This window comes from Delphinapterus leucas, chromosome 7 (genome assembly GCF_059928025.1).
Source record: "Delphinapterus leucas isolate spDelLeu-1000000601 "Yukka" chromosome 7, BTC_Dleu_Yukka2, whole genome shotgun sequence".
Lineage (NCBI taxonomy): Eukaryota > Metazoa > Chordata > Mammalia > Artiodactyla > Monodontidae > Delphinapterus > Delphinapterus leucas.
The window spans coordinates 96,438,990-96,456,529 of record NC_143135.1 but is presented as its reverse complement, the minus strand read 5'-3'; the positions used below and the strand labels follow the sequence as shown (position 1 = coordinate 96,456,529).

Genomic DNA, 17,540 nt, shown 5'->3' with positions numbered 1-17,540 from the left:
TTCTGGGGTCCCCAGCTGGCACCCAGCACTCGGGGAATGGAGGCAGGTGCTAGTGTAGGAAGAGGCTGGCCTGGGGTCTGGCCCCAGTCCTCTCACCAGCTTGCCACGCAAGTCATTCTTCCCCTGTGCCTCAGTCTCCCCATCTGTAACATAAGGCAGATGGCCTGGATGCTTTCATAGCTCTTCCAACTTTCATGTGCTGTGACCCTGAGCCAGGGAGGGAACGGGGCAGGGGATGGGTGTGTGTGTGTGCAGGGAGCACCCTGCCCAGGTGCTCTCTTTGTGCCCGCCTACCACCCTGGACTCTTGATAAGACAGCACCATTCACTGACCTGTGATCTATTTGATTGACCCAGCCTTCCTGTAAGAAAGGCTTCAGCCATTTCTGGGTCTATTCACTTTGCCTTACTGACTCCTTTGGGGTCCAGGCTGGCACCTGGGGATCAGGAGACCTGGTCCAGGCCCTGCTCTGCCACTGAGTAACTTTGGCTATGTCTTTCCCCGCCCTGGGTCTCCATCTCTTAAGTTGTTTAATAAGTGTTTTAACCAAGGCCTGAGCTAAGTTCCCTCAGCCCCCACATTCCACAGGCCCCCAGTCCTGCTGTGGACCAGATGTAGGCAAGGAGCTACTGTAGATACAGGTTTCCAGGCAGGCAGGGCCAGGGCAGGGGCTGGGATCACCCTTGGGGTTTCCTGTACTGGGGTCATTGAGGTGTGAGGCGGGCCCAGACTCTGACCCAGCTCAAGGGCAAAGCCACTTCTGGAGGCCCTCTAGGGGCCAAGGGTGCTCGCAGGGGCAAGCAGCGGCTAAAATGTGCTCTTCATTGCAGGCTGGAGGGCGATTTCTCAGGGCCCTGATGAAGTGATTGGGAAGAGGAGGGAGTGCTGATTTTGTGAAATAGCTGCGGGATATAACACACAGGCTGTCAAGAAAGTTGTCGCCGGCTCTGTCCTGAGAGATGCGCCCTGAATCCCTATGAGGGTTCTGGGATGAGAGAGGCGGAAGGTCTGGGATGGGAGGCTCCCAGTAGGTGTTGGGCTGGGGCGGTGGTTTGCCCTCTCTGCACCCCTTCTGTCAGGGAGAATTATGCAGAGAGAGCAGAGACCAAGTCTTGAGACTCAGAAGAGGTGCATTGACACGGGTGGGGCTGGGGGTTGGGCTCTGGAGCCAGGTTGCTGTGTCTCGAATCCCAGCTCCTCTGCTTGCCAGCTGGGTGACCTTGGGCAAGTTGCTTAGCCTCTCTGTGCCTTGGTTTGTTCATGTATAAAATGGGTATGATAAGAGTAACCCACTTAATTGGGTAGCTGTGAAAATTCATTGAGTCCACCTATGGAAAGCCCTCATACCAGTTCTGTAGAGTAAAGAACACCGTATTAACGGGAGCTACGCTGGTGCTGGGTGGGGCTTCCTGGGAGTGGAGAGACCGGTTGACCAGGCTGAAGTTCAAGCTCACCAGTCGACTGATGGAGTGAATTCTAATTAGGATGTGAACCCAGAGACTCTGATAATACTGGGGCCCAACTCCAGTCCCAGGGTAGATGGAGCTTGTGGGTTAGGCCACAGGCCCCTAGAATTATCGGGGTTCAGACCACTGCTGCTTCCTGGTGGAGGTTAGGGGGTGGGCATCTGGCTGGTGAGCTCGAGTGCCCTCCGACCTCCCTAACGACTCCTGTTTCCCCCGCAGCCGCACTACCGGCCCTTCTGCGTCAACAAAGGCAACGAGATCAGGTCCAGCGAGGCCCCATGAGTGCCAGGCCGGCGGGAACGAGGCGCCACCACCCCTGCCCGCCCCAGCGGCCCTGCTGCTCTTGCTGTTCTGCTCATCTGGGTGGGAGGGGGCCCGGCCCTCCCCCTGCCCTGCCCCGCCCTCCCCTGCTCTCTCAGGGCCGCCTGGCCTCCCCCTCCTCCCCATCAGCCAGCTCCATCCAGGCCCCCTCCTGCTCTGTGACTAAGGATCACCATCTTTCCTGTGCTCAGAGGCCAACCCTCATGCGCGTGAGAGATAAGGCTTTTCCCCCCTGACACGCCACATTCCCCCTTTTGGGTGGGATCCTTGGGGCCAGTAGTGGGTGCCCACATGGTACCAGCCTGCTTCCCTGTCCCAGGCCCCTGCTGTCTTTCAGGCCTGTTGGCCATTTCTCTCCAAGGCCCCTTACCCCATGATGATGTCAGTAGGTGCCTGGCCATGACAGCTGCCCGTCTCCCACCCACATGGGCCCACTTCTTCCCAGCAGCCTGGCCCCCTAGGAGAAGACTGGCCCCATGTGCCCTGCTCTGGTCCTACCTACCCAGGCTCAGCCTGGCGGGGCCTGCAGCCCTCGGCCACCACAGAGGAAAAGCTCTCAGTGTCTTGGCATCACCCTGCCCGGCCTTGGGTCTCCCCACATCCACCGCGAATCTGTGGTCCCTGAGGACGGGCTCTCCTGGCTTGGCAGGATAATCTTCACCAAGATATTCCTTTCTTCTACCTGCTGAGATAAGCGATTCCCTTGATGTGATACACTCCACCCGTGAAAATAGCTACCAGCCCAGCTGCTCCAAGGGAAATGTTTCATTGGTTTCATAACTGTGTTTCTCCCTGACAATGGGAAGTGAGCAGGCTGGCGAAAGTGTGGCTGGGCTGGTAGCCGCGGGTGCTTCTTTACAATGTGCCTTACACCCTGCCCTCACCTTCATCTACTGCCCCCCCTAGGGTCTCCCTTTTCCCTCTGACTACCCTCCATGTTACATGTTGTCATGGGGCCCAGGGCCTTGAGATGAGCTCACACCAGCAGCACAAAGGTGGGGTCATCCCTCTTCTCGCTGTCCCCCTCCCAAGGGCCTATGGGGGCTACGGGGAGGGGGCCAGCTGGCAGGGGTGGGGGAGGGAGGGAGGGAGACATTCAGCTTGGGCTTTCCCTTCCTGAATAAACCACTGATTACTCACTTCTTTGTATTGAACAAGCGTTTCCCTGAGGGTCACCAGAGGGGCTGGCTGCAGTTCTACTGAGCGCACTTTTTCCACCTCTGATGAGTATGTGGTCATCTCCCCTCTTTCCTCCAGAAGACATGGTTCCTTTGGGTCTCCCTCCCACCCCTCCCCACACCCACCTGAGTCCCTAGTGGGCAGTGCAGGACACTGGACCTTTCTGAAGCGGCCTCGGTTAACAGTGAGCAGAAGGGAGGATGGTGCAGGTGGGGTCCGGGGGATCACCTGAATACCCCGATGGCTGTGAGCTCAGAGCCCCTGGCCAGCCTACCTCAGAGTCCCCAGAGGGGAGCCAGGCCCAGGAGTGGCTACCCACAGGCTGGGGTGGAGGCCAAGCAGAGGCTTCAGACCTGAGAGCCTTCTTAGTAGGGGGAGGGCTTCCTGGGCAGGGGAGCCCACAGCTGAGGCCTGGCAGGGGAGCCCCGCTCCCGAGGGCAGCGCCATCCTGAATTTGGGCCATGGGGAAAGGAGATGAGGCCTTCCAGTCCCTGGGAACCCAGAGAGGCCTGGAGAGGCAGTCAGGGAAGGCTCCCTGGAAGAGGCAAGCAAAACAGAAGGATGCATGACTTGGGAGGGAGGGAAATAGGGTGCAAGAAAATTACACCCCTGCCCCAGTATGGCTGGGACACCCCCCCCAGGCCCTTCCATTCTCATGTCCTTCTTTGCTCCCCACCAGGGGCCAAATGATCCCAGGGGAGCAGCCCCACGCACCTCAGTCAAAGAACCTCAGTGAGCTCACTGCTGGTCCATCGTGGAGGGGCAACACCCTCCTCTTCCCCTCCCTGCCCTGCTGGGTCAGGCAGCTTTGGGATGCCAGCCAGCAGCCAGATTTCCCAGAAGGGGGCTCCTGGGAATCAGGAGAGATGGATAAGAGGATGACCGGGAGGAAAGAGGGGAAGGAAGGAAGAGAAGGTGAAGGGAGAACCTTCTGCCGTCATCAGGAAGCAGAGCCGACTGCGCGTGGGACGCTCTGCCACCTTGGTGCCCTCCCTTGAGGTCTGGGAGCAGTGTCCTCGGCCTTGGCTGCACTCCCCACAGCCCTGGGTGCTGGTTCCATGAGCAATGCCCTCTGAGGAGTGTTCCCCTCCCAGCAGGTCCATCTCAGTGGCACCCAGTGCCCCGTGGCCTCCCCTACCTTCTTTAGGACCTGCAGTCCCTGTGGCTGTCTTGGCGAAGAGGGCCACTACCCCCGCTCCCAGGCTCCAGGGGCTCCCAGATGCTCTGAGAAAGGGCCTGTCTGCCCACATTTTGGGCCCTTCCCCAAGCCCACCAGCTCGAGGAGGGGAAATGCACCCCAGTCCTGCTGAATTCTCTGGGCTGAGAGCCATGGGGGTGGCTGGCCCCTGCCTGTCTGAGGCCTGGGCCTCCCCAGGAGCGGCCACCTGCAGCCTGGAGGCCCTGGGCCCTCTGCTGGGACCTGGGTGGGGACGTCCCCCAAGCACGGTGCTCCCACATCCATCCCCACCAGTTCCATTACCGCCAGAGCTGTGATTATAAAGCAATCAAGGGAATACTTTCTTCCCACTTCTTAGAAAGCCTCCCTCCTCAGCGTGAATGAAAACATTGGGACTATCGCAGGCCCCACGTGGCTCAGGGAATGGGAGGGGACATGTCCTTCCCCAGAACGGGAGAGAAAGGAGAGAAGCAAGACTCCATTTCTATTCTAGTTTCTCTCAGATCCATGCTCCCCTGTGCCCTGTGCTCACAAGCTCTGTGCCTTAGGCGATTCCGGGGGTGCTGTGGGTAGCCTGCCGGCACAGGGGGGAGGACCTATGGGGTCTGGGCTGGAGGAGGCAGCGCGGCAGAGCTGGGGCTCAGCAGGGAGCTGGGCCAAGTAGTTGGGATTTCTTTTCCTGACTCTATTACTTTGGGCTGTGTGATCTGCTTGCCCTCTCTGGTCCCGACCTTCCCCATCTAAAAACTGAGGTGTTTTCACTGGATCGTTCCTGGGGTCCTTTCCCAGCTCAGTGCAGCAAAGATCATAGCGTGAGTGGTTGGATGGAAGGGACTGAAGAATGGAGCTTGGTACCAGGTTAGGGCTCTGATCAGGACCTTGTCGAGAGCCAGGTGGATTGGACTCCTGACTCCCTACGCCTCCCCTTACCCACCCGGCTGCCCCACCTCACCTTTAGACCCCGACAGTATGGGGCTTGGGCCTTCCCTGAGGAGATGCCTTTCCTGGTCAGGAGCGGGGAGGTGGGGACCTCAGAAGCGTGGAGCTCTGCTCTGGACCTGCATCTTCAGGACCCACTGGAATATGGACTCCGTGATATCAGGGGTTACTCTGTTTTGTTCTCCTAGAGGAAAGTGGGCATGTGGACAGGACTTGGAGGTGGAGAAGCATCTATCTGGGGGGAGGGGGTGGCAGCGGGGAGATGAAAGAAAAAAAATAGGGGAGTTGGGGAGAGGTCCAGTGAGGGGCTATCTGGGATATTCCATTGGGTGGGGAACCGAAACGTGGGCTTCGGAGTTTGGAGTACAGAGTCTGGAGCCAGGCTGCCTGAGCGAGTCCCGACGGTACTGCTCAGCCGCTGTGTGACCTTGGTGAGCTCCCTGGCCTCTAGGAGGGTAAATTCCGTAAAGGCATCGTACAGGATAGTTGGGAATGTGTGAAAAGCACCTGGCACAGCAAGCGCCCAATAATTGATACACGATAATATGACTGTTGTGAAATCAACATCCAAACCTGAGAGCAAGCTCGGGTTTCTGGTCCTTTCAACCTTCTGCAACTGGACAGGGGCTACTGGCAGGTGCTGGGCAGTTTCTGGTCTCCTAACCAGCCCCAGGGCTCCCTGCAGTTCTGAGATATGGCCAGCAGGTGGCAGCATTTCACCACAAGTTAATGGGCACTAAGCCTCCCTCCCCTAGCCCTGCAGTCAGGAACAGCCCCTCAAAGGGAGCCCCTTTCTTCCCTCTTTCTGCATTAGCTAAATAGACCCTGAGGTCCTAGGCTGCGGAATGCATCACGACAGCTGAGCAGGAAGGAGGGGCTTGCTGTTCACCCCATCAAACCCTGTCCAGCCTGGCATGAAGGTTGCAGCGTGGTGCACGGGGAGGGTCCCCTCCACGTGGGCACTGCTGCCCTTGCACCGTCTTTGTGGGCCTGAGGAAGGGGGCTGGGTGGGCTGGTCAGGGTCACTTCTGCAGCCCCCGAAGGCGGGACTCTGTACAAGGCAGACCCCCAAGTGAAGTGCGAGATGGAAAGTCAGAGCCCTTGAAATCCAAAGTGAGAAAAAAACGAGGGGCTGCAAACTGCAGAGCCCACTGATGTCTGTCATCCTCAGACTTCCTGCCCACATGGAATGGGGGGGATCTTGTACATTCCTCCTGATCAACTATGTGGGGAGGGCAGAGGCCTCAGGAATAACTCTGGGGAGGGGTGGCAGCTTGGAGGCAAAGATGTGGGCTGAGTTCCTACCCTATCCTCGTCTTCCCACCAAACCCTCACATCACCTCCCAGGAGTGACCCAGGCAGGTTTACCTTTCTGAGTGTTGACTATTAAGTTTGAAAATGAACTGTTGTCCAGGCACAGGATCAAGAGAGATAAACGCTAATTGCTGGATGGATGTGCTAACTCCTGGCTCCTAATTCGTCACCTTGCCTAGGCTGAAGCTGAGAGAAGCAAGGGAAGGAGGAGGCGCTGGGGCTAGGACCCTGGGAGCTACTAGACCCTCTTGCAAGAGGATGTGGGTGAGTGAGCCAGGACTCCCTCGCCAGGGGATGAGAAAGATGCCCTGTGTCCCTGAGCCTCTCCAGGGAGGACAAGTAGCCAGGTGAGGGAGGGGGAGGTCTTCGGCTAGCTCATGCTTATTAGGAAATTAATCCCAAGTAGACTGATAATTTGTTTCCCCAGTGACCTTGCGGTTGGCCTTGGGGAGCAAACTATTTCTCTGAGGTTGGTTGCCTCCTCATGTTAAGACGCTCAGTGGGCTGCAAAACCCATGATTGATTGGCAACTTGCTGAAGGCGGATCTGGCAGTGGAAGGTGTGGGACTCACGATTATTCCTCGAGAGGTGAGGTTGTGGGTCTTTGGTGGCTTAGGTGGGGACCTGCCTAGAGTAGGATCTGGACTAGATGACCTGGCGCAGATCCAGGTGAGAGCAGAGGGGCGGGAACGAGGATTCGTGTGGCAGCAGGACTGGTGGGAGCTCCTTCGCTCATTCCCAGGATCCGTGGCATCCCAAGATCCTGGCCCTTAGTTTTCTCATCTGTGAAATGGGGCTAGTAATCACAACCACCTGTGTGTTTTGTGAGACTTAAATGAAAGGAAGTAAGTAAAGCGTTGCCACAGTTCCTGGCACCTTATCCCTCGAGAAATAAATGTTCAGTGAGTGGGTGTCGGGCTTCGCTTTCTGACCCTGCTTTTGCTGCTGCTGGTGGCAGAATCCAACCTCACCATTCCAGGGGAGGGCCTGCCCATCCCTTAAGACCACCCACTCTGGTTTCTGGGGACGAGATGAGTCTGGGCCCCTCCTTCTCCGCCTGGGCATGCAGCCACGGGTCCTCTGGCTGCATCTGGCAGGGAAGGCAACCGCGCACGGGAAGGATGGAGGCTAGTGCGTCTCCTCCCAGCATGCGGGGCCGGCCGCTACATGCATGAGTGGCCGGGGTAATTAATTTACACATTTCATCCTGCTTAAACTAATAAGCTTCTATATCCTCCTTCTCCACTGAGCCTGAGCCTGAGCCTTCATGCTGGGCTGTCATCCTGGCCCCAGGGAAGCTGTCACATTCCCCACTGCCATCCCGTGGGCTGGGCCCAAGGCTTGGAGGCCCTGTGTCCACGCTTCTGAGCGTGCTGGTCCAGGTCAGCCTCAGAGGCCGTCTCAAGGTGCCCAAGCAACCTCAGACCTGTCTGGGAGTAAAGGGAGACCTGGCAGTCCATCCTTGCAGCCCCCAGCCCCTCAGGCTCCCCTTCCTGGAGCTGCGGGGTCTGGTACAAAGATGACGGGGGACATGAAGACATCCTCTGGGCAGGGATAAGAAATAGCCTCCAAGAAAGGTGGTGAAGTAAAGCTAGTGTAGGGAGGATAACGTGTATCCTATTCTGTTCTGTTAAGAAAGGGAGAGAAGCATGTGCGTGTTTGCTTGCAGGATAAAGCCTGGATGGGTACACAGGAGACTGGCTGCCCCCAGGGAGGAGCTGGGCTGCGAGGCAGGCGGAGGGAGACTTTCACCCTTATCCTTCTGTACCTCTTGAGTCTTGAGCACTGTGAATGCATCACATATTCAAAAAGCGTCAGCTGTTCGACAACAAATACAAATGTAATGTAAAAGCCCCGTTTGTCTCCAGCATGTTTTACGGATACTCTGGTGTGCCTGGTGGTGAGGCTGCAGGAGGGTAAGTCATGATGCTCCCTTCAAAGAAGGGGTGGGGAGTGAGGAAAGTCCTGGATGATAATGACTGTGGTGAATGGAATGCCTGAAAGCCCTCGGGCTCATGGACGAACCCCAGTGGGTAATTCAGGAGCTGCCTGGAGGAGGGGGTCTTGGGCCATTTTGAAGGTAGTGTAGGAGTCCACCAGATGGAGAGGAGAGAGAAGGGCTGGACGGGCTTGAAGTGTGAGTTCCTATTCTGACGGCAAAACCCTGGGGTGCATTCGGGCCCTAGCGTTCCCATCTGTAACATGGGAAGAATCCACTCGGGGAGCCAGTAAGGAAAGCGATTCCAGCCCCTAGAACTTCAGTGATTACCATCCCCTTGTGGTCCTGGAGTGGAGGCTGTAGGATCCAGGTCTGTGCATCACAGAGAGGCTTTCTCTTTAGCTGAGGACGGCAGGCCACCAGCTCCTTCTGACGGCTTCCTCCTAGTTAACGGATTCCACTTGTATGCTCCGATTCCGAATCCTGCAGGATTTAATATCCACTCTGTAATCTACTAGCACCAATAGGCATTATGTAACTAAACCTTAAATTGAAAATGCTAGGCTTCCATTTTCCCCACGCTGCCGGGAGAAGTCGGGGCTCTCCTCGTCCGACGTGACTGACTCTTGCACTAATTAAAGTGCTGTCCATGCAGCCACACAGCCTGCTCCCGGCACACCCCACAGCACAGCCTGAGGTGGCCAGCCAAGGTAGGGTCCTGGGCTGGCCATCCTAGTGGCTGCAAGATTGGCCCTGTGTCTACCCCAGATATCACTTGCTTTAAGCCCATTTCATTCCCAGCTCACTGGCTGTAACGGCCATTCACTCACTCACTCATGCATTTATTACGCACTCATGGCAGGCACAGAAGTAAAAGATGCTAACACATAGTCAGGCTTTTCTCACCTCCTTCCCTCTTTTGCTGTGACAGCTTCATATAATGCCAATTCCCAGGCCATACCAGTTCATAGAGGAAGCCAGAGGAACGGATAGCAAGAATACCAAATGTTATAGATGCTATTCTTCTACAGATATCTTCTTCATGAGGTAACTCTCTTTTCAAAAAAGTAAACTTTTAATTTTGAGATGCCTGTAGTTTCACATACAGTTTTAAGAAATAACAGAGAGAGCCCGTGTGTCCTGTGTCCAGTTCCCCCCATCTTGCACAACCTTAGTACTGTATCACACCAGGGATATGGGCAACATACAGAGCATTTCCATCAGCAAAAGGATCTTTTCTGTTGCCCTTTATAGGCACCCTTACCTCCCCCTTCCTCCCTCTTTCCTGATCCCTGCCAACCACTGATCTGTTCTCCATTTCTATCATTTTGGTATCAAGAATGCCAAATGAATAGAATCGTAGAGCGTGTAATCTTGTGGGATTGGCTTGAAGGACTCATTTAATCCTCACCACACCTCAGCAACATAAGCATCCCTATTCCCATTTCATAGAAATGCAAGTTGAGGCCAGGGAAGTAACTTGCAGAGGCAGGATTCAAGCTTGGGTCATCCTGACCCCCAAGCCAGCCTCTCAGCCAATACGGAGCTGCAGGAATTGTTGGAAACAAGAGCCCTCGTGTCTGCTCATGTCAGGGGAGCTCCCTCTGCATCCAGGACACAGCTGGAGGTCCTAGCCTGTCTAGCGCAGCCTGAATTCTCAAGAGCAGGCATAAGGGAACCCCACCCCAGGACCCCTGCTGTGGCGAAGAGACAGAGGTGGGGCTCCCTCCTTGTCTGGAGGGGCTGGCAGAGGGGCTCAGGTACGCTGTCCCGCCTGACGGCACGACAGGCTGATTGCGCTTCTCGGTGGATTGTGGGGAGGGGGGCTCCTGCACTGAAGTCCACCCCTGCTACCCCCGAGGCCTCCCAGCCCACTGGTTGGGTCAGCCTTGAGGCCACAACAGGTCAGCTCTGAAGCAACGTCACTCGCAGAGCTAACCAAGCGTGGGATTGCTCAGATTGCTGGAATGAGCAGCTCCCCGTGCACACCCCTCCCACCAGCCAGCCACAGGCTCATTCGGCTCTCGCCTGGCTCTCGCTGCTGCCTTAACCCGACCTGGTCTCAAAGCCACATGGCTCCCACATCACAGTTGACGAGGGCCTCATCTCCCTGTGGAGGGCTCAGCCCCTGGTTCCTGGGGAGGGGAATCTGGCTCTCTCTGTATCCAGTGGGAGGGCCGGATGGACCAGTGCGAGTGGTCACTCCCCAGACTCAACCCTGGAGCGTGGTCGGCAGGGCAGGGCTGGGGCTCGTGCATGAGTGTGGGACACAGGGGGCCTCTTCTGGACCAGGGCTGGAGTTAGCAGCAGTGACCCAAGCCCCTACACATCAGGAGTCTGCTAGAGGGCAGAACCAGGGCCAGTGGGAGAGGTTCTGATGAGGGAGGCAAGTTTTACTCAATGAAAGAAAGAATTAGCAGTAACTAGGAATGTCCAAAAGTAGAGCAGACGACTTTGTGAGTAGTGAGGTCCCCGTCAGGGAAGGCATGCATTCACTCATTCATTTAACCCCTGTCAATTGTCTGCCTCGGGAAGGCAGTACACCGCTGTGGCTCTCAGCACTAGAGTCCCCCAGATGTGGGGTCTCCCTGCTCTGCCACTCCACAGTTTTTAGCAAGTTTTCTGTGCCTGTGTTGCCGCCCCTGCAAAACAGGAATAATAACAGCTCCTTACCTATCTCAGTGGGAAAACTATAAAGACTCTCAGCCCCATGCGTAGCACCAGCTAAACACGAGCAGCGCGTGTTATTTCCCAGGTGCCGTTACCGCTATTCTATAGATGAGTTAAATAAATTCTCTGCGACTCAGTGCCCGAGTGGGGATTTGAACCCAAGCTGGTCTCATTTCAGAGCCCATGGTCCTCCCCCTCGACCATAAAGCTTTGCCAGCTAGGTAGGTGTTAAAATCTGAGACTAAGAGACTTACATCTAGAGCATATAGAGAACACTTACAAGTCCATAATAAAAAGACAATCCAATTAAAAAGTGGACAAAGTATCAGAATGGATATTTCTCCAAGGAATTACACATGGCCAATAAGCACATGAAAAGATGCTCAACACCGTTAGTCATCAGGGAAACGCAAATCAAAACCGCCATGAGACGCCACTTCACGTCCAGTAGGTTGGTGATAATCGAGAAGACGGATAATAGCAAGTGTTGTCAAGGATGTGGAGAAATTAGAAGCTCATACACTGCTGGTAAGAGTGTGAAATGCCTCAAATGGTTAAACATAGTTACCGTATAACCCAGCACTTCCACTCTTAGGTATATACTCAGGAGAATAGAAAACATATATCCACATAGAAACTTGTATGCCAACGTTTATAGCAGCTTTCTTCATTATAGCCAAAAGGTAGAAACAAGGCAGTTGTTCACCAAGTGATGAATGGGTGACCAAAATGTGTGTATCCGCGCAATATCATCCAGCCGTGAAAGGAATGGAATCCTGACACATGCTAGCATGTGGATGAACATCGAAAACCTTAGGTGGAAGAAGCCAGTCCCAGAAGTCCACTTAGTATGCAATTCTGTTCCTACAAAAGTCCAGAATAAGCAAATCTGTGGGGACAGAAAGTAGGTTAATGGTTGCTTAGGGACTTGAGTGGGGCTGGGGGGATGGAGGGGTGATGGCTGAAAGGTACGGGGTTTCTTTTTGAGATGATGAAAATGTTCTAAAGAGAACTGTGGTGGTGCTTGCACACGTTTGTGAATAAAGTAAAAACCATTCAATTGTAGACTTTAAATAGGTGAATTACAGGGTATTTGGGTTGTAGCTCAATAAAGCTGTTCAAAAAAGAGAAATAAATCCATAGAAAAAAACTGAGGCTGAGGGGCGAGGTATGGGTGGAGACAGAGGCTGGGGAGTTGCTAACGGAGAGCTTGGTGGGGGGATGACCTTGCTCAGGAAGCATTTCCCAAGGGATGGATGATGGACCCTGAGGGAATGCCTTCATGGAGGAAGAGGTGTCACTCAGGCGGGTGAACCCCTGGGAAGTGCTGGGCAGAGGGCTGAACCGGTGACCTCTGGCGGCCCTCAAACCCTCCAGCAGGAGAGGGCTGGTCGGTATTGGGTAGGGGGGCTGGGGCTCTGCTGAGGTGCCTGCAGCTCCAAGGAGCAGTGGCCCTGCCCACCCATCTACCTCCAGCTGGAGGTCATCACACCACTGATGTGACCTTGTGCAGAGGGACAGGACTTGACCCAGTCAGTGTCCCCGTGGGTGAAACACAAATGATGGGAGCTTGAGTTTGGAGGCAGAGGACCTCTCTGACCTCAGGCTCCTTATCAGTAGTCTGGGGTGGTCATTTCCCCCTCCATGGGTTGCCCTGCATGAAATTAGATGCTGTGTTGAAAGCACCTGGTAGGAGCTCCAGTGATGGGTGAAAACTGATCTCAGTTGGTCTTGGCATCAACCCTGTGAGTAGATGGGGCCGGTATTACATGAGGTATCACAGAGGTCACGTGTCTTGGTGACTCGTCAAAGGACACATTGCAGAGAGGGAGGGCAGAACTGGACCCTGCCTCTGGGATGCCTTGCACCTGACAACGCAGCAGAGCTGACACCTCGCAAAGCACTGTGGGCAAATACTCTCATTTCACCTTCAGGACAAGCTTCTGTGTAAGTAGGATGGGTATCACTAGCCCCGTCTTACAGGTGAGAAAACTGAGAGTCAGGGATGTGTCTCCAAACATTATTCAGAGCACCCGGACTCCTGCTGGCTTTAGAGCCATCACACCCATGATCCTGGAGGCTTCTAGACTCCAAGATGCAGCAGATTAAAGGCCTTGCAATGAAGGTGGAGCTGGGGGGAGGTGCTGAGGCTGGAAGAGGCCGAGAGGTGGGTCTGTGCTAGGCCAAGTGTGGGTAGCTCTGGCAGCCCCTTCCGTGGACCTGTCCGCCTCTCCCTGTTCTGGCGGGAGGGAGGAGACAGGAGGCTTCTGTGCACAGGGAAGGTGGCTGCATGTTCAACGGGAATCACACAAGCACTCTTGATAAACAGCAGGTAGCCCCGCTCCCGCTAGCTAACAGGATTAATCTAAATGCACACAGACGCAGCTGGGCAAAATCAAAACACAGAACCCAAGCTAAATTACACCACTTAGTGGCGGGGCCCTCAGAGCCTCTGAACGTGTCACCTGAGTTGCTCACCTGCTGCAGGAAGAGGCCACGAGTGATGCTCATGTGCGGCACAGGCGTCAGGGGGACCCTGGCGGAGGGCCGGGGGCCGGGGCACTCAGGCAGGGCCGTCTCCGAGGGTCCATAGCCTCAGGTGGGTGGTACATCCTGGAAGGCTGGGGCAGCTTCCAGGCCTGAAGAAAATGGAGAGGCCAGGATGCTCCTGTGACCAGCATCCCACCTGCTGGTCCTGCTTGATGAGAGTCCTGCCTCCCAGGGAACCTGACCCCAGGATGTCCACACAGAGAGCGTCGGGTAGCTCTGCCCAGTGGTCTGGCATCCTAGGCTTTATTCTGGCCTCCACAGTGAGGGAAGGGAGAGGGAGGGGAACTCCTAACCACGGTAACCACATTCAATCCCCACTATGGCTATTATAACCCCACTTTACAGATAAGGAAACTGAGGCAGAGTTAGGTTTCAGATCTGTTGGGATCCAGAGTCCACGCTCTCGCACTGCCCCAAGCTTCCTCCCCGGTCATAGCTTTGATGAAGAACAAATCTATCCGGGGTCTGCCTTGGGCTCAGGTGGGCTCCAAGCCCAAGGTCAGGGCAGAAGCTGCTTAACTCCTCAGGGTCTAGAGCCCTGTTTCCTTCGCTTTAGCTTAGGACACCTTGGTAATGTCCTCTGGCTGTGGGCGTCTAAGCCCCAAAAGCTGCACAGGCAGGGGACTCTAGGGGAAAATGAGAAAGGCTCTGAAAATGACTTTCTGGGCCCATCACCCTGGGAGGGAACTGGGGGGTCATTATGTCCATCTCTTGGCCAATGAGTGGCAGGTAAACCATCAGGGCAAAACCCCTTCCCTTAAATCTTAGGAATGATAAATCCATCGCTCACGTCAATTGAGCACGTACTCTCTGCTAGGAGCTTTGCTAAGCCCTTTGAATCCATTCTCTCTCCTAATGCGCCCAGCAACACTAGGGGGTGGGTATTATCTTCATTATAACAAGGAAGTGGCACAGACCCCTACATCCTGTGATCTCTCTCCTTCCCAGGATTCGGTCATGTTAACTGGGTTCTCCCGTGTGACCCACAGAAAGGGCAAGGTTGGCGTGTAGTTCCTGCTCCCCGCAGCTACCTGGTTCCATGGTCCTGGGCAGCCCGGGGCTTCTTTGAACTGGGAATTCCTGGCTTGTAAAACAAGGAGAATGCCCTCCACCCTACCTGCATTCCTACCTTATTGTGGGAATCACAGGAGAGAAATACACCCTGGTTTTCATGCTGTGAGGCACTACATAAACGTTAGTTATTGTTCCACACCCCAGAGCAGGCCTGTCCCAGAGCTCCGCATGAGGTTGTTTTTTTTTAAAATTAATACTGTTAGGAATGAGAATTACTACTAATAAGCCCATTGCTTGTCCACGTACGTCTGCATGGGGACCTCGATGTCCCCAGGACACAGTCTCTGCCCAGGGTCTAAGAGGAAGGGATCGTGCTCCCCATTCTGCAGTGGGGTAAACGGAGGCCCCTGGCAAGAACAAAGGGCGGCCCCAGGTGCCCCAGGCCTCCAGGGGAATGGAGATTTCACATAGGATCTGGGATTTCTGGTCTTCTCCCTCCCGCTCTGAGGGCTCCTAGGCCTCTCCGAGAGTGATTTATGGCAGCAATGTGCACAGCCAGTGCTGTGTCAGAGCCTCCCTCCCCTCCTGCCTCCCACTCTGGTCTCTCCCCAACCCCCATTTCAGCTTCTCACCTGTTTCTCCCAATGCTGCCGCTCACCTCTCACTGGTTCTCCCCTCCCTGAGTGAGTTGCCCAAGGCTGAACTGGGCCTACTTTCAACTCCTTTCTGGGCTGAGCTGTCCCTAGCAGCTGAGAGATCCGAGGGTGGGGGAAATGCTAATGAGGAGCTCCCCCTGCCCTGCCCCACCTCTCCCGTGGTCCCAGGAGAGCTGCCCTGAGGCCCTTGGTGGAAAAGGAGGGAAGGGGGCCTGGAGCCTTCGCTTCCTGTCACCTGTTCAGTGGCAGGACCAGCTCTGAGCCTCGGTCTGTGGGACTCCCAGGCTTATGTTTTCCCCATCTCCAGGGCTGAAAAAGCCTGGACACTGGGACTGGGGGCATAACTGGCCCCTTAGGGCCATGCAGACCCCTGTGCGGAGGTCCTGGTGCTTTGCCACCAATTGCAAGGCACCGGCTGCCGCAATGCAGATTCTAGATCCTGCGGGAAAGGAAAATCCAGGGGGAGTGAGCTTCTGGACCGAGCAGTCAGGGGATGGAGGCTAGAAGCAGACACTGAATCCTTCTTTCCATGCTCCTATCAGAGCTAGTGAAGCAGGAGACCAAGGGCTTCTGGGAAGGCAAACAGGGCCCACGAGGGGGTACTGCCCAGAAAAACATCCAGATCATTAAGTTAAAAACAATAGAAAATTTATGAAAACCTGGAATTTAGTGTATTGTTAACTCATTTTCTGACATTGAGAAAATGGAAACTCAGAGAGGTTCTTTAACTTGCCCAAGGTCACACAGCTAATGGATTCAGAAAATACAGCTCTAGGCTGGTGGGCTCTCCGTCCTGTGCACAGAAGCTAGGGTGTGGGCCAAGCTCTGGCCAGTCCCTGGCTACACTCTCCCTGCTGCCCTTGCCCCTTCCAGCATCCCCAACTTCAGGAGGCTTGCTCTGCCCTCAGCTTCTGAGCTGGGTCAAATTCAGAGCGACCCCACCAAAGGCCTCCCTGGGGTTTAGGACTACACACTGCCCCTCCCTCCACATCCAGGACCTGGGTGGGCCTGGGGAGGCTGGGGAGGGCCTGGCCTTGCTATCATAACTCTCACTTCTGGGACCCAGAGGGTCAAGTAGGCATTTTGGAGGCAGTGATTGGTAGAGAAGGAACTTGGGGAACAAAAACAGGATGCTGATGACTTAAGGGGGTAAAGGGGGCTGTCCTCCCAGGCGCAGCTGGTATCTTTGGGGGCTAGCTCCTGCCTCTCAACCGCTCCCTTGGCCCCTAGCTCATTTCTGGGACAATGAAACACTAGTGCATTGGGCCAGCGGGCACTCCACCTAATTCCCTTTGGCCTGAGATCCCCACATGCTGACTTCATGACGAGCCCAACCAAAGAGGCTGGCCCTGTCACATCTTCCATCCTGTGGACAAACTTGTTATTTACGTTGATTGGTGCATGATTAACAGCTAATTTGTTAATCAACCACAGGCTATGCAACTTAGGTGTGGCTGTCTCTCCATGGAAATCCACCAAGGTCCCATCCTGAGAGGCTAGCCTGGCAGCTGGGGGAGCAGGTGGTGGCAATGGGGGTGTGGACTTGAGGGTCCCTCCCATCCACAGCCTCTATCCACCCTCCCTGCCCTTGTATGAAACTTCTTCTGGCTCCCTGGGGTTTCCACCATCCTCCCCTCACCCCGTACCCGACACCCAAGGCCACCCTCGCTCAAGGCCATCAGCTGCCAGGTGCCTTGGGCAAATCACCTCACCCCTCTGAGCCTCAGTTTCTCCATTTTTGGTCTCCCAGTTGAGAAGATGGGTGATTTCTGTGAAAGCACCATACAGTCAGTAGGGTGCCAGAGTCGGCTAGTATCGACTCACAAGAGTCAGTTGTTAAACTTTCAGTGATTTTTGCCAGCTGGTTGATAAACATGGCCATTATTAAAAATTAAACTATATAAACTTACAATTAAATAAGTTACATTGAACACAAAGGTAATAAATACTCAAAACTCACTACTTCTTAATTACTTTACTATTATCTGTGCTCTTGAGGTTATTTACGTCGATTGTATCTGTCTGTTGGAAATGCTGTGCAATGACTCACTGCTAAGCATCTCTTTCCAACTCCACATTCAATGACATCACCTTGGTAGCTTGAAATCAGCCAGAGTGGGGGGATTCGCAACATGGAAATTGGCAAATGCCGTTAAGTCAGGACTTCATTCATTGTTCTGTTATTTGTTTAGACTTAAAAACAGTGATGGAGGGGATCTTACTGATGCAGGTTAAACCTAAAAGTATGTGGTGCGTGTAGCTACTACATTGTAAATAGCGCAAAAAAATTGAGGAAATATTCTTGCAGCAAAGAA

General features: G+C 54.7%; 1 protein-coding gene across 7 annotated transcripts in view; it reads left to right on the top strand.

The window, feature by feature from the left end:
• The window catches only part of TRIM29 (tripartite motif containing 29), an 81,165-nt gene that overhangs the window by 23,269 nt on the left and 40,356 nt on the right, over positions 1-17,540 (top strand). For 3 of the 7 annotated variants that reach the window (XM_089915703.1, XM_089915699.1, XM_030764535.2), the window contains one exon: positions 1,686-2,926. The exons of 2 other annotated variants lie outside the window; for them this stretch is intronic. In XM_089915703.1, the coding sequence (XP_089771829.1) occupies positions 1,686-1,748 (63 nt within the window). In that variant the 3' untranslated portion in view covers positions 1,749-2,926. Of the gene's footprint in view, positions 1-830; positions 882-1,685; positions 2,927-17,540 lie in introns of those variants that run through there. 2 more of the 7 variants (XM_089915700.1, XM_089915701.1) reach the window with 1 other exon arrangement.